This window comes from Podarcis pityusensis (genome assembly GCF_964106645.2).
Source record: "Podarcis pityusensis genome assembly, chromosome: 7".
NCBI classification, from domain to species: Eukaryota; Metazoa; Chordata; class Lepidosauria; order Squamata; family Lacertidae; genus Podarcis; species Podarcis pityusensis.
Genome location: NC_138031.1, coordinates 6,744,504 through 6,766,194, shown reverse-complemented (window position 1 = coordinate 6,766,194; position 21,691 = coordinate 6,744,504). Strand labels below are relative to the sequence as shown.

The 21,691-nt window shown below is 40.0% G+C and overlaps 1 protein-coding gene across 4 annotated transcripts in view; it reads right to left on the bottom strand.

The window, feature by feature from the left end:
* Window positions 1-703: 703 nt before the first annotated feature.
* The window catches only part of AGO2 (argonaute RISC catalytic component 2), a 58,957-nt gene continuing 37,969 nt past the window's right edge, over window positions 704-21,691 (bottom strand). For 3 of the 4 annotated variants that reach the window (XM_081012570.1, XM_081012571.1, XM_081012572.1), the window contains 7 exons: window positions 21,423-21,582; window positions 20,294-20,384; window positions 19,008-19,202; window positions 17,568-17,702; window positions 17,224-17,325; window positions 15,711-15,910; window positions 704-14,867 (listed from right to left, as the gene is read on the bottom strand). In XM_081012570.1, the coding sequence (XP_080868696.1) occupies window positions 14,759-14,867; window positions 15,711-15,910; window positions 17,224-17,325; window positions 17,568-17,702; window positions 19,008-19,202; window positions 20,294-20,384; window positions 21,423-21,582 (992 nt within the window). In that variant the 3' untranslated portion in view covers window positions 704-14,758. The remainder of the gene's footprint in view (window positions 14,868-15,710; window positions 15,911-17,223; window positions 17,326-17,567; window positions 17,703-19,007; window positions 19,203-20,293; window positions 20,385-21,422; window positions 21,583-21,691) is intronic. The other variant, XR_013988272.1, reaches the window with a different exon arrangement.

The window sequence follows — 21,691 nt, the reverse complement described above, 5'->3', positions numbered from 1 at the left end:
AGGTTTATATGCCCCTACCAGTTGGTTTGGTAATGGCATACCAGAGCCCTTTCTACAGTGGAACTAAAACTGTAATTCTCCGTCTGCTGCCCTCCTGAATGAGTTTCTGGACATAGAAGTACTCATGCAGAGGACACAAAGCTTAGCTCAGTCTCCCCCCATGATGGGAGAGAGAGTTTGAACAGTATACTGATTAAAATACAAGTGCAGTACACAGCAGGTACACTATTGCTCCCGTTTCAGTGGCTGCAAGCTCTACCCTCTGAAGCAAACCTGGGAGTTATAAAGATGGAACACACATACAAAGGTATATACCATACAGCCATAATGTCCTGTGTTTGATAAAACACCTTGGTCTAGTGAAGTGTGTGAGCAAAACAGCACCTATTAAATTGCATAGCCAGTCATTTTTCTCCTAGGTTCCATAGAAACTGAGCTAATAAGGAAATAGTTTATTCTTATGCACACAATACCAGAATGGTTAAGAATGATCAGCTGGTCTGAAAGACAAATGTTCAAACTGTTTCCCAGCAATGGAGTTTGCTATGTGACCTTGGACTGGTTACCATCATGCAGCCTACCTTACTTCATAGGATCAATGATAAAAACGGCCCAGAATGTGTGCATCCACATTCCCGCCCTGTAAAAAAATGTATTAATTGTACCAGGCACTTGAAACCCATGCATAATAGAAAATGGTACATTTGAACTTGTAAATATGAGTAATTTATTGACATACTATGAGGCAGAAACAAAATCGACACCATACAAAATAACTTTATAAAATATCATTCACATCATATTTCATCAAGATTTACAGCATTTTGAGCTTGTTACATGTCTTATGGTATGGAGGTAATAAAAAAAAACACTACACTAAATCTTTAGTATTAGTTTATAATATATATACACACACACACATACACAAGAAACCAAAACAAAAGTAAAAGGTTAGTTTGTCATGAGTTTATTGCATAAGTAGTGCAAAGTATTTTACTAGCAAGCTGTAAAACAAACATGGAAAGAGGAACCACCTAAGTTTAAAAACAGGACAATAAATGTTGAATTTCACAGTCTTCTGAAGCTTCCTTCAAGAGTTTCTCTCCCTGCATTCTACTCCCAAACACAACTCCCTCTGTGTTATAGTGCATTTGGGGAATTAAAACTACCAAGTTATTCTGAAGGAAATTAGATCTAAAGGGCATATGTTGCTTGAAATCACCTGGTTGCAAACTCAGGGTGGCGTCCAACTAAACAGTTTGGCTAGCACAAGGACATTTACTGCACAGTGGAATATTCCCATATTGAAGCCTCTGGAGCAGATTTAGGGGGTGAGAGGCAGGGAATTTCCACTGTACAGCTAAAATCCTTGTGCTAGCCAAACTGTTTAGCTGGATCCTGCCCTCAGTTTCCAATGGGGGGTGTTTTGGAGTAGCAATGTGGCTCAGCTGTCCAGTTAGGTTATCCTAACTGATTTGTTAGCTTATTCCTTAATCAATATATAATTATTACAAGTACATGATTGCCTTTTTCCAGTTGGAAAGCAGCAAACGACACCACTCCCCATCTCGATGTTCAATGATTACAAAGCAAGCATACAAACCAAGAGAGAACATATATTGTCTGTTTTACAACCTTAAGTTTCCTTTTTCTCAAAACCTACTTCGTAAAGTCACTACATCCTCTACTGAACAATGCAGGGCAGACTGGATAACAACTACTGAACTAACACCAGGAAAGGGTAAGAATGTCTAACTAAGTGAAGAGAGACAAACTCTCTCAGTTCTTCAGGGGATCCAACAAATACAAATTAAAAGCCAGGTAGCCTTTTAACAATATATTAAAACTAATGAAAGCCAAACAAAATGTTCAGTGAAATAAAAGGAACAAAATGCAGCATATTCAGGCTCTTGTTTCAATCGTGAGGTACCTGTAAGTCTTATATTCTGCCCAAGTACTATGGTACATTAAAAACATTTTAAAATTCTTAACCATAAGCCAATTTACAGGACACTATTACTGAGAAAGTGCAACAATGCTGATCACTTATATGCAGCATATTAAAAGGTTGGTTACTCTTTTATAAAATATAGCTTTACTTATAGACCCGTTGGGGCAGTTTTGTAACATACACTTTTTTTTCCTGTTGATTGAGTCTCTCTGCAGCAAAAAGAAAAAAAAAAGGAAAAACACCTCCTTTAGGGTATAGCTTAAATCCTGCCACTTAGGAATGTTGGTGTCTCCCACCCCACCACCACCCACATTTCTTTAATTCCCCCACCCGGATATTAAACTAAATTATCAATTTTTACAGGAAAAGATTCCCATGCTGTATTGGTTACGGTTTATAAAGTCAATTTTTCAATCTTCAAAAACAATAGTATATTACAACTTAGTCTCCCCAAAAAAAGGTAAGTAAAAAAAGTTTTTATATAAAAAAGGATATTCAAACTGTTATATAAAAGCATGCAGAAAGTTACTTGGATGTTTTTATTCCCTTACCTGACATATGCACAAACATCACTTCCATGTTTTACTATATACATGTATATATGTACAGTAACCTTTGCCAGCCCGGGAGGGCAGCCTTCCAGGTATTGTTGGACTACAACTCCCATCAGTCCCCAGTGAGCAAGTGCTGTCTGGGGGCTGATGGGAGCTGTAGTCCCCTATCTGGAGGGCACCAGGTTAGCAAAGGTTGATGTACAGCTTGAGTATTAGTAGCTACATACACACATCTTCACGCATATTGAGCTTCCCACCCCTGGAACTACCCAGGCCACAGAGATTTCACTAATTAAATGGAGGAAGTATATATATATCTCGTCGTGTGCAGATTTGCTCCCTTCGGTGAAACAAATGGGGCGGCCCACATATATTGGCTAGCACATTGGAGCACGCTCATCCCAAGATTGAACTGCCACACTACTTCCTTTTGGGCAAACACTGAGAAGCTCCATAGAGCATGCATGGTTCACGACCATGCAAATGTATGCATAGAATAGTTTGGGATCCGAGTATCAATGTTTTTTCCCCCCCTTCCGTCTGTCTGTTTTTCAATACGTTTTTTTTTTCTTAAAAAAAGAACTCTTTCCACATTACAAGCATTCCGTTACGCTGTATATTTATATAGTTTTATTACACACAAAAATACACTTTCGTTAATTTTTTCAGAAACCTGACAGAGTTTTCAGTTTTGCTGTTAAAAAGGGTTTATAGTTTGTATAGGAGCGTGACGATTTCGCTATGCATCGGGACTCAACACAAAAGGCACAAAGATGAAGAGAGAGAAAAACCAAATGCATTTTTGTAACACAACCCACCCCCCACCCCCACCCCAAACACCCTTGTCTTCAGAGGACAAGTAATCACATACTGTTTGGTCACTTTGGACAATCTCATTTATAATTTGAATAAATTAGCACCCAACTGCTTAGTGTGAGGTAGATCCAAACTGGAAAGAGTGCTGGGTCCCCAACCACCCCCACCACCGCCTGCGACTAATCTTGGAGACAAAAGGAGTCAATGTCAGTTATGTGATGCAAAAAAACATCACTATGTTTTCAACATATGTACATTTTAAAAAATCGTCAAGACTCTTCTTTCAATACAACTACATATCACTCGGGGTAATGAAGCAACGTTAATCCCCTTAGCCCTTTTTTAAAAAAATGAATTTCTTCCAATTGCTTAGTATCTTCTCCACACATCACAATGTCCGGATTAACAGTGTGGCTGGAGCCCCAGTCCAGGAGGTGTAAAATTCTGTAAAAATTGGGATAGAATGACAAGGCTACAGGGCAGGTGCCTCTGTTGCCTCCTCAAAAACACAGACTGGTTTTAAGGATAAGAACAACTTTTTAAAAAAAAAATCTCTTGTGCCTTCATGGGAAAGAGTTAAGTCTTACTAAATTACTGTTTTTGCATATTCTGATTTTGGACAAATTTGATACATTTGTTAAGGCTTAAGTTAAAGAAACCACATCGCATCAAGCAAGCATGTAACTAAAACTGCTTAAGGTACATACACTGCATCAAATGCTAATTCCCCTACATTGAGTTTTTATAGATGAATGTATAGAGTGAAGTATACTCTCTATAATATATATATATATATGTATATAATGAAATGGAAACTCTACAGCATTACTAATGGGAAGAAATAATTTTGTAAGTTTTCCTCAAGTGCTAATTTTATATTTCTGTATATCCTGGAAGCCTGGAACATTGCAACAGAGAGGCAGCAAAAGGATGTAAACTATTTCTATTTAGTACCATTTTGAAATAAGGCCCTTCACTAATCTCTCTCATTAGCTAATCGGTTTTTTTCAACAATGTATTTTGTTTCTTCCTTCTTGGCAAATGAAATATGTACGATAATGGTGTTCCTAGGCAATTATTCCCTCAGCCGGTAGGATCCAGACCCAAGTTTGCTGAACTTGGGTGCCTCCGCCAAGTTATTATTACTATTCATTACTGCATTTATGTCCCGTCTTTTTGTCCAAGGAGGTGTGCTTGGTTCGCCACATTTAACTCCCACAGCAACCCTGTGAGGTAGGTTAGGCTGAGAGAAGACTGTGACTGGCCCAAGGTCACCCAGTTAGCTTCATGGCCGAGTGGCCATTTGAACCCTGGTCTTAGTTCGGCACTCTTAACCACGACACCACACTGGATCTTAAGTTAATACTGGGTTAAGTCCCGTTGATTTCAGTGAAGTAACTTAAGTCTGGATCCAAGAAACATTAGTAAATTTAAAAAAATACTACAACTGCTTAAACTAAACTACAGGTTAAAATTAATCCTAGGAGATAGCAGTTAAATCTGGTGTGCCAAAGCTTTTTAAGATCAGATTACACCATAAACTCTGACCATCCTAACTTCCTACCTCCAACTTCATGGTGCAAAACACTCTCAGTCTATTTTACTATTGCGGATTAATAGCCATTGGTCATAATAACTGCTTGCTAGAAACTGAGTGGCAAGTCTCGGTTGACCATGCAGGGGCACACTCGGCAAAGGAGCACAGCCCACCGCAACTCCAACCCTATGATAAGTGGGTGTTCAAGATGTACAGTACACCTAAAAAAAAACCTGTGTGAAGCAAGGACGCTGTGGCTTTTGCAGCACACAGGGGAAAATGAAGAAAAAGCTTCAGAGTCAGCACACATCCTGAGGAAAGCATGGCGTTACCAACAGTTTGTGCAAAGGACTCGGTAGAAAATGGGAGGTAGGGAAAGTAACGTTACTATGCAGTCTGTCTCCCCACATCCTTTTGCCTCTTAAAAAGAACTGAAAAGGGGCCCGCAATACTGCCATCTCATCATAATCAGAGGTAGTTTTTTTGTTTTGTTTTGTTTTTAAAGGAGAGCAACGGGCCCAAATTCTTTTCCCAAGAAGTATTTCTTCCCTGGTTGTAATCTTGAGAAATTCACAGAACTGAGAAAGGTGACAGCTATTTGCATGCACTGTTCTTAAAACTCTCTATAGAAAAAGCTGCCGTGAATTCGGAAATCTCTCATATCTAGGCTTACTCCAGAGGCAGCAGCAAAATTGTTCTTCCCTTCTAGACTGAGAATCAAAGTGTCACATATCTCAAGCAACAAGCTCACTCTTTTAAGGATATCCTTAATGTGGGATAAAAGTTACTACACCCTTATGCTCCTTAATGGAGTTCTGCCAGATTTTGAACAGCTGACGGGAAAGGCAAGCGATTTTTTTGCATTGTAAAGTAGTATTTAAAGTAGGATAGTTCCCGTTTGACAATTTGGTTGCTTCAGCAGACTTCAGCAGGATTTCAGTAACTTAAATCATAACCCTTGCTTGAAGTCTCTAGCCCTCAGCATCATAAAGCCTTATGAACACTTCTCTCAGCCTCAAGTGGTTGAAGGGACAAATAACATCAATCTCTGGCAATTTAGCAGTAGTACCCTTCTTCCCCAAGGTTAAGCCCTCTCTTGTAATTCAGGGTCAGTACAGATGCCATGCTGGTTCCCTTAAAACCATGGTTTGGCAACATGCGTAAGAGCCTAAAGGTCCATTGACACCAGTATCCTGTTTCCTGATGGTTCAGGTGCCTTCAGGAACTCCACCAGCTTCAGACGGCGGTGGAGAAGGGGCAGAGAAAGAAATAGGCTTCATTGTGCAAGCCAGTGTTTCCCAACCTATGGGTCATGAACCACAAGAGTCGCAAAGCCTGTGCAAACGAGCCACAGGCTTTATAAGTAAGCCCAAAATAAATATTGTTAGTAGCCTTTAACTGGTATGATGAATGCCTCCTGCAACTTTTCATTTCGTTGGCATATCATTGACGCTTGTGGCAATAAATTTATGTGTCACCACACCAAATAAATTCGGAGTTGTGAGTCACCGTATCAAAAGAACCACTGGTGTAGGCTACACCTCAGTGGCTGACCACACATTTTGCATGCAAAAAAACCCCGCCTGGTTCAGTTCCTGGCATTGCTAAATAGAATTGGTGGACTCCTGCTAGAAAACCCTGCAGTGTTGCTGCTAATCAGCCTAGGCAGACAATATTGAACTAAGTAGACTAATGGTCTGTCCATTTTAAGGTAGCTTCCTACATTCCACACCTAGTGCCACACACCCAAGTAGGCTCTGAAATTGTGCTATTTGAACTGCCATCTTCCTTTTGCCACGTGACAACCCACATTTAAAACCCCAGGGAACATTCAAGCACAAACTGTGATACGGGACAGCAGGGTCTGTTGATCAAAGACAATCCCCAAGGGATTCACATAGCTCTATGGATCTCAGGCTTCAAAGGATGGGAAAAATTATGAACAGATCTGTTTGCAAACTACTGGTGAATATGACTATTGAATAGTACAAGCACTGTTACTCTCCTGAACGATGAAACTTATGATGACTTGCATTAACTATCAAGTAAGTAAGTAAAGTAAGTAAGTTATGGATAACAGCCCTATGACATATCCAGTGACAATCATGATAGCAATATGTGTATGTATAAATGAGCACAATGAATTCGCTCATCAGAATAATATTATGATTACAAGACAGCTTTCTACAGTTTAGTTTGAGATAAAAGCACCTTATTTGCACTCACTTCAAGATCTTGGGTGTGACCAAATTCTCATACCGTGAAACAGAACACACTCATAAAACATTCAAGAATATATATATATTTGCACATTTAGAGTTTATATAAGTTAGTGACTTGTGTAGGGAAAAATAGCATCTTGAAGTTCGAAGAAAAAATACCTAAATAGAATCTCAAAAATATTCAACACATAATGTCATCCTAGGTTCAAAATAAGTTTGAAGCACCTTCATGTCACCCTCTGTTAAAACAAGAGACCTTATATATTATTTTACATATGTGTGCACATCTGGATTCATAGCTAGTATGCACGAGAGAACTTGGGACTTGTGTTTTCAAATGGCAAGCCCTCATATGCAAAAGAAGCAAACCTCAGCTGAAGCAAAAAGGGAATCTTATCATTAGCCTGTGATATGGAATAAGGGCCTGCCATTTAAAGGGAGAAGTACATGCCCAAGTCCCTAGGGGGTAGCTTTTTAGATCCTGGCCAAACATCCCATGCATACACATGCTCCTACACCTAAGGCATTCAAACATTTCTTACTGGAAACAACAGTTTGGGGGGGAGGGTTGCAAATACAGGGTAAAAGTGGACCCGTCCATGATATCACTGCAATTCTTCAAGCCATATTAAATTCATTAAAAACAACAACTTTCTTCGCCTTTGCAAAGTAGGCCGCATCCTGTGGGTTCTATCCAGACTGCTTGTTCTGATAAAGGATGCTATAAGACCCCGTATGGCACTTGGCTTCTCAGATTAGAAGCCAGTAAGTTCATAGCGACTCAGGTCCTTTGGTGAATTTTGGCTACTCTCAGTAATATTAAATCACATCTCAAAAAAGGGGGGGAACGGGATATTCTAATCTCTTTCGAAGTATGAAGGAGGTAGTCTTTAAACTGTACCAGCTTACTAGTTGAAGAGTCCTCTGCTGCAATCTGGCCGTGCCGTTTTAATTCTATGACAATACTTCAGGGATCATCGTGAAAAGAAGAGACATTTAAGTAGGGTGGAGTCAGGTACACAGCAGGCCAAATGAACAGGCTTAACATGGGGTGGGAGGGCTGAAATAACTTCACAAACAGGGCAGGGGCTTCTCTGTCTGCTTTAAGCGTGCCAAAGGGTAGTTCAACAGAAGTCGGAGCCAATTACTAACAGGTACATTTGCAGCCCAAAGAATAACTGGCCACAGAAAGATCAATTCACAAATCACAAGCTATCCAATTCACAAGCTATCCATTTGGTCTGCCCATTTAATTAGTATGGAGAATTCATACAAGGTTGAGTGAGAAAAGCTCCATCAGGTAAGCAGCCCTACGGCACAGAATGAAGCCCAAGCCCACGTTTTGCCCTCTGTCCAATGGTTTCACATAGCCGCTGCAACAGTGGCTGAGCCCAAAGCCACATTAGAGCAGCCAAATGAATCAGATGCTGAGGTTCTCCACCAGTCATTTTTCTTGGCACATCTCCCAATCTGCATTCTTTGTAACCAGACAGCATGGCCGACTGGTCAAAAAGGCAGTGATAAAACTGCAGGGCAGAGAGCTATGTATAACTGATTATACCAGTGCATAAAATCGGGGGGAGGGGGGGAATATTTTGCAAGCAAAGTGCATTTTGGAAAGGGACAAAAAAAATGAAGCTATGGAGTGAAAGCAGACAAAACTTCACTAAAATATATAAAGCAAATTTAGCAAACTGTCCTTCAAGGATTTGTTGGCTACATACAAATGGATAAAATGCAGAAACTAAATATGAGCCTTTATGTTCCTCTCTTAATACTGTAAAATCAGACACTCACTCTAGAAATACAACAATGAATGTGACAATTTCTCCCTTGTCTCATCCTAACGCTATGTACAGTATTGTTCCAATAGCTACAGCAGACGCAAACAGAAAACCCTTTACAGTAAAAAAAAAATAATCAAAAAAAAAGATCAGTGCAATTACATCCTGCTTGAGTTTTTCCTAGAAATGATGGCCTGGATGCTTTTAGAAGCGAATTGTCAGTGACTACAAATGCGAAAGGAAGATATAATGCATGGTCTCATATGCATGGATCTTAGCCAGTGCCATTTTGAAATGAACAAAGCTACCAAATAAAAATAACTGCTTTTGGAGAAACGAATTGTAACTGGAACACAAAACTTTAATCTACAACTGCTACCTACTAGTGACAACGTTTACATTCTTTTCCTTAGGCAGAAAGACCTTATGGCTTAAGTAATGTCACAGGAGTTGTTCTCTGGGTTATATCACATGTGGCGAGATTTATATCTACAACCCCTAAAGCGAAGGACCAAAATCTCATCCCAAAGTGTCAGTGGTCACAGGTGATGTGAAAGACCTGAGACCCTGAAGAGCTGTTCCAGACTCGGTGATAATGAGCTAGGTGGACGACTGATCCGTCTGAACTGGTGATAAGGCAGCTTCCAACTAACGCCCAGAAGTGAAGATGGGACATGGGACTGTGAAGCGTTGCTAAGCACGTAAGATCTAGTTCATTTCTCAAGGGGGTGGGGAGATACTACACGGACTTCAAGAGATAAGGCTTGGCGCTCCTATTGTGTGCTTGCATATAACTGGATACTTCCAATCCCACCTGTTCCCGATAACTGTTTTTCAGCTCCGGGGGTGGCAGCCTTAGACAAATATATATATATATATATATATATATATATATATATATATATGTCAGGTTGGTAGGCGACCCAGGAGCCCATATTAATGTTTAAGCCAATCCCATATCCAACAACCTAGATCAGAAAGAGGGAAGACTCATAGAACTATCTCCAAGAAATTGGAGCTATTAAGATGCTGCCATAGCCTAGGTCACAACAGTCTACATGATGCTTCAGATGTTGTTGAGCTCCCATCATCTCAGACTCCTGTTTGGGAGCTGGAGTTCAACAGCACGCAGAAGGCACTAACTACGCTGGCTCCTCCTAACTTATGCAATCTTTTTTACCACCTGACTGCTACATGTTATCTGAATTTTAGGTACAGGCAGAAGCAACTCAAATAACACAGGTAATCTCCAGCATGTGCAAAGCTGAGGAGGAACAGGAGAGAGGGCGTTGTGAGATTTCCCATCTCCCCTGAACAAACTCATCACAGCTCAACTTGGAAGTCGCCACATGCAACCACACAGTATGTCCTTACAAGTCAAGACTAGCAACACACACACACACACACCCCTTGGCAAGTTTTTAGATGTGAATTATTCCAGTGCTCTAGCCATTGTTATCATAAAATTCAACAACACAGCTTCAAATGTGCTGCATATCCCAATCAATTCAGCACCAGAACAGTAATGAAAGCTAGGCAGGGGCTTGATTGCGCCTGTGCTCAAGACCCAAAGCTGAGGAGGAGAGGCAAAGAACTTGGCTGGGCTCAATACATGATCGAACGTCAGTAACAACTCCAAAATGTGGTGTGGGGAGGAGATCTGGCCATGGCTGGCTCTGGCTCTCACTCCCGTTGTCATTTATCTCCGGCCGACAACCTCTGAGCAAGCAAGGGGCAACAATGCCAATCCTCATATGCTCCAGAAGGCATCCATGTTCTCTGCATCAAGAATGCATATTTTTAAAAGGCACAAGAGACCAATTATAGTGTGTTTTGCTTTTTCAGATAAAATGGCTTCAGTTATCATTGCTGGTTCATTGGTTTGCGCTCTGAAACAGAAGCAATTCCATTGGTTGCTGCTTTCTTCTTTTTTTACATCCCAATACTGCTAAAATTGTAAAGCAAACAAAAACAAATAAAAATAGGAAACTTGCACACTTGAATTCTATAGGGTGTTTCCACCACCCCTCAAATCTTCCCACGATAGGAGGTTCCTTACTTGGCAACATGAAATTGACAGCAAAGCAACTGGTTTTGCTAGGGCTGAGATGTCAGCCCCTTGTTCTTCTTTTTTGAGACGTTACAGGAATTTATAAGCATCAAACAGGCAATAGCACAGATAAGAGAAGTGAGGGGGAACCTGCAGTCCAACAACATCTGAAGGGCCACAACTCCCGTCCTCCCCAACCATTGTCCAGCTAGCTGGGTCTGATGGGAACTGTATTACGACAACATACAGATTGTTGTATGTTCCCCATCCCTAGCACAGATACACATCCAGCAGAGTCTAATCCTTACAGGTGAAGTTTGAGAAAGGACTGCAGCATTTACAGGCAATGCAACTCTGAAACACCTGTTTGGCTACAACTGAGTGCTGATGCCATTTTAAAAAAACAATTATGGAGGTCAATCAGACCCAGTTTTCTCTGCATGTGAAAAGGGAACAACTTTTTAAAAAAGGAGAAAAAGAAGCCAAATTCCTAACAGAACCAGTTTTATTACAAATTGATTCCAACAATAAGTAGATAAAATTTAAAAGCACTTCCAGGTATATGACACAACCCTGGACTCCCCTCAGTTTTTTTTGTAAACTATTCTCCTTTGTTCTCATGGAGAATATTTTGGATAAAAGTGTATGAAATCATTCACCTGAGATATTGCTGTGCTTTCAAGAGTCATTGTAGTAAACAGCTGTGTAGAAAGATGTATTCTTTGTTTCAAATTGGAGTTTTGGTTTATGCATATATTATAAAAAGCAGTTCCTGTGCATAATCAGAGTGCCCTATCTTTTCAAAGTGCATTGTCAATGGTTCAAAAACGAGCTTTACAACCCCTCCCCCCAATGCTGAATCTTGCTAGACACTAGTTCACCATGCATCTAACAATAAGAAAGGGAAAAAGCCTTAAAAAAAAAAAAATACAGTATACAAGATTAAAAGAAAGAAAACAACATGCATTTATCCTTTCTGCCACACAATGATATCTAACTTTCAGAAAACGACCATATTCCTTCTACACAGGTAGATACTCACATGAAATTGCTGCACATGCCAGTGACAACATTAATTCTTTGGAGAAGGGTCTACACAAGCCCAGGCAACAATTGTGGACATGCATCTGCAGTCTGAGAGTGCTGATTCAATGAAGATAATGGAAATGGAAGAAATGAAAAGAACTAAGTGACTGTCAGCTAGCACCTAGAAGATAGCCGCTACTATTTTAGCTCGTTGCTAGTTAACAGCAGCTGCGGGAAAGAGCTCTTTGCATTGACGTGACCACCCAGTTCTGAATAGGAAGACAAGGAAAATTCTACCATCTTGGCCCACCTCCTTCTGCCTGATGTAGCTTCAAGATGACAGAGAAACAAGGAACTAACGAATTACTGTCACCTTATGTGCCAGCCTAGAACAGAACTAGCTTAGATTAGCTTTTAGAACCAGCTCGTTCACCAACTGCACAGTGGTGAACCCCAAATATCTCTTCACATTTCAATCGCTTCCCTAACGCAAGCTGGAAAGTGCAACAAATCCGGGAAGAAAAAGGTAAGATGCTATAAATTCAAGGAGGAGATGTTGCGATCTGCTTTTCACAGCAGAATGACAGAGACCCTGACTGGGTCCTGTTTTTCTTGAAAAAATCAAGCTGCTGGAACTGCAGTGTCCAGAATTTTAACAAACACACACACACACACACACACACACACACACACACACTTTAAACAAAAGAAAACATGACATACTCATGCCTCAAAAGCCTGTCTGTTGTTCCAGCAGATCTGTTTGGCATTATGAGGCACTGCTTACTAGGTGCAGACTTTAACTGATGTACAGCATAAATTAGATTCCTAGAATTTAACAGGCAACAAAAAAAATTGAGCACTCTGTTGCCCAGGCATCAACTATCAGTTCTATAATACCGTAACAACCTTAGCACAGCCTGATCCCATTTCCCCCACTTCTTGAATAGAGAAATGGGAACAAATCTTGCAAAGCAGCTGTTCTGCTGTTCAGGAGAGAAAAAACAAATCCAAATGAATCTTAAGATGGTTTTACAAGCATAAAAAGTACTTAACACTGACTTGATGTGTTTAGCTCTTTTCTTTCTTTTTGTAAACTCCAGCAAGGTCAGATTAGGAGGGAAATTTCCTGGGCTTTCTTCGACAGTATCTTAGTAGTGTTCCTGTTGCCATCATTAGTGCAATGGTATTTGTCGTTAGTCACCTATATGAATCTTGTGCAAATGTACAGAAGCTTTTATTTTTAAGTAGGTCTCTGTTTGAATTAATGCTCCTCCAAAGAGAACGGCAAACCTCCCCCACCTCTGTCTATTCATGCTACGCAAAACAGTTGACACTTCACTGCCCAAGTACACACCAGATCTCTTTTCCTTTCACTTCTCTGTCTCAGATGATCGAACAGGAAAGCAATTTTTTGTGCTTGAATGAATCAAGAACTGTTCCTTCATGCCTAAACTACTGAGTGTTAGATCTACTGAGCTGGATGAGCTCAGCAAGCCCTTCCAAATATAAGCTAAATAAAACGATATATACACCAGGTAAATCTCTCAACCCTGCCTTGTTAAGTCAGTTGCATATTCCTGCTTTTGAAAGGTGCAATACACCAAGCATTGCTAAAGCCTGCCCTCTATTCATTTCAAAGAGATGTGGGTGAAACATCACACACAAGGCCTGTTGAAATGAATAGAGAACTTGCAAAAGCTACGGTTGGTGAATTCCAGCCCAATTCACTAGTGTCCCCATGATAAACTTCTCATCTCAAATCCAAAGCATTCCTGAATTTATGATATGTTAACAGAAGTAAGTTGAGCTGATCACTCCTTAGTAAATAAAAATAAATAGCATCTAGTCTATCATGTTAATACTGTGAACATATATAATTTTTACATTAATTCAAACATAACAGTGAAAAAGATTGTACTGTATCACCACAGACCCGTATTCTTTAGAAAAGCTTTGGAAAATTAAGTGTCACAGTCCTATAGGACAAACTCCATGATTAGTAATCAAAATGGATTTTTTTTTTAAGGAAAAAAAATACATTTTTAATGGCACGCTTTGCTAATCTTTCAATGGACCTAATAAAATGTATAATAAACTCCTTTTTCTTCCTGAAATAATTCCATTATTCATTCTACGAAAAACTTAAAACAGCACAATGAGAGACATTCAAGAACTTCAAAAAATACTTTTTTGCCCATAGACCCCCACAGACTGTTCATCTAGAAGACAGCAAGGGGCAAACCAGGATTCTCCCCTTTTGCATCTCAATACTAAACCATTTGTGAATGCATCCAAAATGACTGAGGATTTAAATGGCACCGAATTAGCACTTCATTTTCTTTTCAGGAATAAAAGCAAAATTCATAGGTTTTTCACCAACCCATTAAGCCTGATCTTAATTGGGTATTTTCATATTAGTTACAAACAAGTATATCTGTAGAAAGGCATAACTAAATGAAAAGTGTTGTTTTTAGCCCTGAGATCACAGCTCTAGATTTAGTTACAAAAGGTGGGTTTTGATTTGTTTCTTTTTTGTTCCTTTCTTCCTGACAAGCAGCTTCTGATTTTGGCAAATCCAAACTTCTAATAGCTGTGCAATTTTGTACAGGTCTGCAGTTTGCAATCAAGTCTGAAATTCCGGACGGAAGGCTTCCTTGCAAATGAAATAAACAATACTAAAAATTAAAACCTAATAAAATTATGATGCATCACTCATTGCTGGCTGTCGCTGTAGCTGGGGCAACTGTTGGTCTAAGTGCAGCTGGTCTCCTGTGAATCCAACTTGGAACTGAGTTACTTAAAGCACTGCAACATGTCAAGCGAAGTACATGGTGCGCAATGTATCTTGATGAACCTGAACAGCTTTTGCAAGTGCTTGATGATCTCTGCCATTGCTCTGACCAGACGTATGACTCCCTTCGGCACTAGAAGATAAGAGGGGGGGAGAGGAAAGACAAAACTCACTTTATTTATCTACCCTGAAGTAATTTTCCACAAGGCAATTCTGATGTTTCTAAACAGTGTATTCAGTTCGTATCAGAGGATCTTTTAAAAATTAAAAAGCATGCACTCTACAAGAAATCTAGCACACTTAAGACCCATTATTAACCCAAACTCTTTTCCCTGAGCAAGGGAAAATTACAGGCAACTCCAACTGGAGAATCAAAAATCTCCAATCGGCTCCAGTTCACTATGCTAAAACAAAATGGTTCTTGGTTTGGTACATCTGCTGTAGGAATACTGCTAAACCTGAGACATCCCAAAACCGTAACAAGGTTTGAGTGTGAAAGGACCCAGAAATCAAAGATGTAAGCACAGATACACATATACACACACAATAATATAACCCCTTTAAAAAGTTTCAGTTACTCATCTGGAAAGCTATGTATAGGATCGCACTGTCATTTGATTATCTATTCTCAATACCATCCTACTATTCTAGCCATGGTTGTTTGAAGATACAATTATCTTCCTATATTGATGGATTTTTATCTGGATTTATTTTATGTTTATCTAATTTTTAATTTAATCTGTTGTTCACTGCTTCGTGGGCCTTTGGGTAGAAAAGCAATAAATGAATACATTTTAATAATGATGAATGACAATTTGAACCCCTCTACATAAAAATTGTGTTATTATTAATCACAAGAAAGTGAGCTAGAATATACTTTCATGGAGCTAGGAGAAGCAAATTATACAGCCTCCGGGCAAGCTACACACAGACTTGCACTCTGCCCATTTCCATCAGTCCCAAGCAAGTTTCTCACCTATCATGTTCTTTATCCACCAGATGATACCTGGCTCTGAAGGCAACCAGGTGTGCATAGTATGCTGGTGCAGGGATTGAAACAGAACGAGTACAGCGTACATATGTATGACACAGTTGGTAGGTAAGGATTTGAAGCTCATCTGAAGAGAAACGATTGTCATCCCAGAGAACGTGGTAATGAGATGGCCTGCTTGTCCCCTGAAAAGAGAACAAAGAAACAGAGGTTTTCTCCTTCCACATCCAAGACCTAAATGGACTGAACACACCACACTGAATTTCTATAAGCTATCCTATGAATAAATATAAAACATATCTATAAAGATATACATAGATATATATGAAATAATTCCTTTCATTTGAAGGAACCTATGAGTTTCATTCAAACCCTGCCCAGAAGCTTAACTATGATTTGTTTATTGCCAACAAGTCACAATCTGAAAAGCCATGCTTTGTTGTTGGCTAACAAATCTTGGTTTGTTTTAGCTATGGCATGTTAGGTGCAAACCTGGAACACTTTCATAACCAGAATTTGGCCACCTCATCTCAGACCATCACCAAGTTACAAAGGCACAAGGCAAGAGCAGCTGGAAAACAAACCAAGCTGTGGAGAACCAAGCCATGGTTTACTTGATCGTCTTTGCGATATTTCTAGGTTAACTCGTGGTTTGTTAAAACAAGCCACGGCTTAAGTGTTAAATGAAACCAGGCCAATCTTAGTACAAACCTATTATTGTTGTTGGACACAGAGAGGTGCCCAAGACAGAGGAAGCTCAAAAGAGGTTTGACACATGCTGGGCTATAAGAAAAAGATTAAGTGAAGATAATTTGGTTCATCCCACTTTTGGAGTGTGCACCAATTCAGAATTGCTAGTTTAGGGGTTGACACAAGCTTCTTGGACCAGTGGGCACATTTTGGAATTTTGATTTTGAGTGTGCTGGAGGCACCAATCACAAAACATCTGCTATGGTAACATGGAATCCCTTCAAGATTTCTTTTTAAAAAAATGTTTCTTTTTATACTTTCTAAACATTTCATGAACACCTATTTTTTCCAGGAATAATTTTAAAATATATTCTCGTATGATATACCATTTATTTATTTTGAAAATTTATAAACCACTTACTAAAAATAAAATAAAAATCTCCAAGTGGTACACACATTCAATTATATATGAAATATAATTAAAATATACAAACCAATTAAAAACAAACATACATAAAACAATGGTTTTAAAATAAAACATTTAAAACAAATGTAACTCAATGATGCATCTGGACAGGCTTGCTGAAACAGAGGTTTTCAGCAGGCATCTAAAGCAGTACATAGTGAAAGCACCGGCCTAATATCAATAGGCAGGGAGTTCCAGAGCACAGGGGCTGCCACACTAAGGGTATGTGGTACAAGGAAGAATAAATAATAAATCTAGGACACACACAGCTAAAACGCACAGGAGACAGAATAGTCATAACACAATTGGTCTACAGAATGAGATGACACATTAAGAATATACCTGAATACCAGCATGACTACACAGATAGAAGTCAAACTCTGAAGGGTGGGTGATTTTTGTGTCCACTGTTGTACCTGCTGGAATGTTTCCACTTTTCCCAACCTGTGCAAACAAAAAATAATGAGAATTAAGCTTATGTTTCTTCTCATCTGTACTATGAAGCTGCAATACAGGAGCAAGCAAATGTGCATTTGCTTAAAAGGTTGTTTGGATGCTACAGTATAAATGGTTGATGAGCGTTTCTCTTTTACGATCGGCTTCTGCTGGATGGGGCTGGGCTATTTATTTCAACACCTTGCAGGCTGTTGCTTATTGTCAGCCTCTTTACAAAATGTGATACCCACCCTTTCATTTTTGTCTGTACAGAAGAGTCTGGTGTGATGCCTTTTCTGCACAACAATGAATGTGATTCCAGGCTGGTAGTCTTTTTCTAGCTTAATACATGCTTCTCTGATAGCCAGCAATTCATGATGGAGGACCTACAGGAAAAAAGAGGGGAGGGGGTGCAGGAAATGTAACATTCTGAAATGTCACAAACACATAGACACTAGTAGGAAAATACATTTTAAAAAAAAATCTGACTGTTTACATTTTCAGAGCTTGCTTCAGGTATTTCCCCTGCAGCAGAACAGGTGATCTTAAGACCTATCCTACATTCTTCACTTAATGAGATTAAACGAGATTGTTGAGAACTTGGAGGAAGATCAACATTATAATAAAAACCTGCATAGGTCCAGGCATGTTGCGGCGTTTGGCAAACCCCACATTTTCCAGTGCTGTTAATCAGCCACATATAGACTTTTAAATCTAAGGTTCAGACAACACTGAAATGAAAGGTTTATGGATAGAGAGCGAGGGCCATGGACCTTACCTGCACCCTTCTCATGTGCAAATTCCCCCAGCCCTTTTCTGTCCACTTGCAGCATTATACAAAGCGTTTGGGGTACCCTCCCAAACTAATTTTGAGAACTCAGCTTTAAAAAAGCTTTCATATACATATACAAACCCCAGAGAGATACCATCATAGCTGCAACAAGAATACAGTAGGCCCACAATTCTGGAGATTGTGCCTAAAGCCAAAATAGGCAAAACCCATTGGATTCAATGGTGGGTGGGAATGCCAAGTATTTTTTTCCTGGAACCCGACACCTTCTCAACCCCTTCTTATTATTTTTTAAAATAGCCACACATGTAAAGCTGAATGAACACAAGTTGCGGGTTTTACGTATTCAAATAGCTCTGTTAAGGACTGATCCTATTATAATTTCAAGATTTCCGTGCTGGGGCATTCAATGACTTTTATTCTTACAAACAGGTGTGCCTGGGATCAAGATTCCTTGGCTCAGTGGTCAGCCATTATCTGTGGTCTGCACTAAGCCCCTCCCCCCTTTCTCGAGTCTCTGGCTCTTGCCAGAGAGAAGAAATAAGCAGTGAGAGACTCATGTTGTCTTCTGCAGAATAAAGGCAGAGGGCTCTTCTATCAGCTCACACCAGGAAGCATTATGGCTGGGGACTTCTGCCACTTCTTCAGAGCACAACATGATACCACCATTTTGATGGAGTGTTGGACAACAGCCTTGGACCTGCCACACTTGCTCAGCCTAAACTACCTCACAAAGTTATTGTGAGGGGAAGGAGCTACCCCCAAAGTCCTTCAAAGAAGGATGGAAATACAAATGTAAGGAATAACCATGCATCAACAAAAGCCATCTATGCAACCTTTCCTAAAACAATGCTATACAAAGAATGTAAATATCAAAAGCGTATGTGGGGGGGAAGATAACCTGTTGGAATTGCCCCTCAGAAACACCATCTCTGTAGAAAATAATCCGAGTTGGTTTGAATCGGGTTGATTTGTAGAACTGAATGAGCAGCTCCCTGACCATGGCAGCCAAGTCTTGGATGATCTCTTGGCGGTGCTGCTGGACTCTCACAGTGGCACAGTATCGATTAGGGTGGGCATCCATACTACCTACAACCTGTTGGAGAACAAGAGAGTTGTTTTAATGAGCTGGTTCATTTAAGAATATGGGGTAGAAACAGGAGTTACCTCATATCCCTTTTCCAAGCAAGTCTTCCAAGATCTTTAATCGTTCTAAAGGTGGCATTTTACTGAAGGAAACGTCCAATCAGTCTGCTAGGCTATCCTATGTAGTTGCCACCCTCTCCTTACAAGGAGGGAGGGAGATGTTTGTCCAGCAGCAAGGTTCCCCACCCCCCTTCAAAAAAAAAAAAATGCAGATTGGGGTTTTCTATTCCTTCCATGCCTAGAAGAAACAGAGGCTCTGCAACTATCCTGAAGCTTAACAGTGTCAAAAAGGATAGACGTGTATAAAATTTGTGTGGTTTGGAGAAAGCAGATCTTTCTCCCTTTCAAAAAAAATACCAGAATTCGGGGACTTAGGCAACTCTAATACTACTATGACACATTGAATGTAGAGTGATATGATATTTAAGGGGTCTTCGTGAAGTAGGTACATGTACCAGCCCAACAAGCCTGTCACATCCTTAACTTGGTTACGAGGGCCGGCCACTAATTTACATCCAGGTTTAAAGAACCCACTGGGACCAAGCAAGGGATGCAATATTGAACCTCAAGGCACTATTGTTTCACCTTGCATCTTCACCTGAATCATCTGCATGGGGCAAGAAAAAAAGACACATTTGTGAGTCCTGCTTGGGCTCCCTTTCAGTGAAGAAACAATGGACCAGGAGCAGACTAAGCATTGACTACCTGCTGTCATTATTCTTCATTTCTCACTACCTGGCTTGCAAACAGAACCCTCGTCTAAATAGGATTAAACTAGCAGAAGGGAACAGACCCGGAGTCTACAGCCACTCACTACAAATGCATGGGAAAGAAGGGGTCTTTTTTCAGCTCCAAGATGAAACCTTAAAAAAACCCTGCCCCAGACCAGACAGAGAAGATGGCACCACAGTGTTTTGGTCCACTGGGGGGCACATGAAGAAAAGGAACTGCTCCCTTGCTAATGCAACTACTGAAAAACACTGTATGTACAGGGGTGCGGGGTGGGATATGTTTGATGTGACCGATACACAGTTTACTCACAGCAGCAATGGATGGTTTTTTCCCATCTCCAGCTGGTGGATGAGTGACATCTGCACCCAGGAAAATTACAGGTTGCTGAAATACTGGAGGCCTAGATAATAATAAAAAAAATTATAATAATACCGAAGAGTCACATAGTAAGTTAACAGTCAGTAAGGTAAGCCCAACTTTTCTTGTTCCACGGTGGCATTACCAAACAGGCAGAATGGGAAATGGCTTTGCGCGAAGCTTCTAAAGGCACTCCAAAGTGGCAGGAATTTGGACTGCTTCCAAGTGCCTCTGGAATGCAGAATGATGTCAAGGGCAAGACCTGCCCTTTCCTCAATTTGGGGTGGGGCAACTACTGAGGCCAACCAAAATTTGTAGACATGCCAATAATACATGTGGATGCAATGTACACCCTTTACACACACCCAACACTGATGGACCTGTTATTCAATAGCTGCTCCCCGTTTTAAACTTGGCAAAGGAGAAAAGATCGCTTATCTTTACGAAAGGGACTTATACTTTGGTTCACAAATGCATGTTTCTCTTAATTAGTGGAAAACAAACAGACAAACTTTAAAATGGCATTTCCCTTTTAGTCACTCTTTGGGGCATTACCAGATATATATGCTTAATATAGTCAGGACTTATTTTTGCAGCCTCTAAAGATGTGTGCCCAGTTTTGGGTTTTTTTACTCCCCCCATCCCACTATTTCAGCTTGAGACGCACCCAACCCTAACATGTTTATCACAAATGCAACTCTTATCCATCCCTCAAGCACAATGCAACAAGATGCAAATTTCTTTCAAGTCTAAACTATGTATTATTTTTCATTTGTTTTATCCTGGCCATCAGGATTCAATGAACAAGGCAACTTTCATTTTGCGCTCTCTCTCTCTCTCTCCTCCAGCTACAGAATTAATCAAGCATTATGTGTATCAGATTCCAGGTTTTTAGTCTTACTATAATATGTTAATTAAAACCTAGCCATGGAAATAAACTTTTTTAAAAAGCAGTCCTACAGGACAAAAAAAAACTATGCTGCACTGAATATAGCTACTTCTCAGAAAATTAGGATGCAATGGATGTGCACATTTATAAACTGTCTACTTACTCAGTTGTTTACACACAGAAACCCCTTACCTTCCCTGAGGCAGTAAAATGTTATTTACTCCTCCCAGTTTGACATTGATCTTTAAGCACAGATTGGAAAGTGTCTGTGGCGTCGTTCTCTGCACATTTTTCATCTGCACACACTGTGTGGCCATGCCGAGCACAGTATCACCAACACGCTTCACCTCAGCTGCCAAGTGAAAGAGAGATCCAGTCAAGTCACTCTGGCACAGGAGATCATCAGACTACCTCTCGATATGAAAATAACCATACATTAAAATCAGAAAGACCAGAGTGTT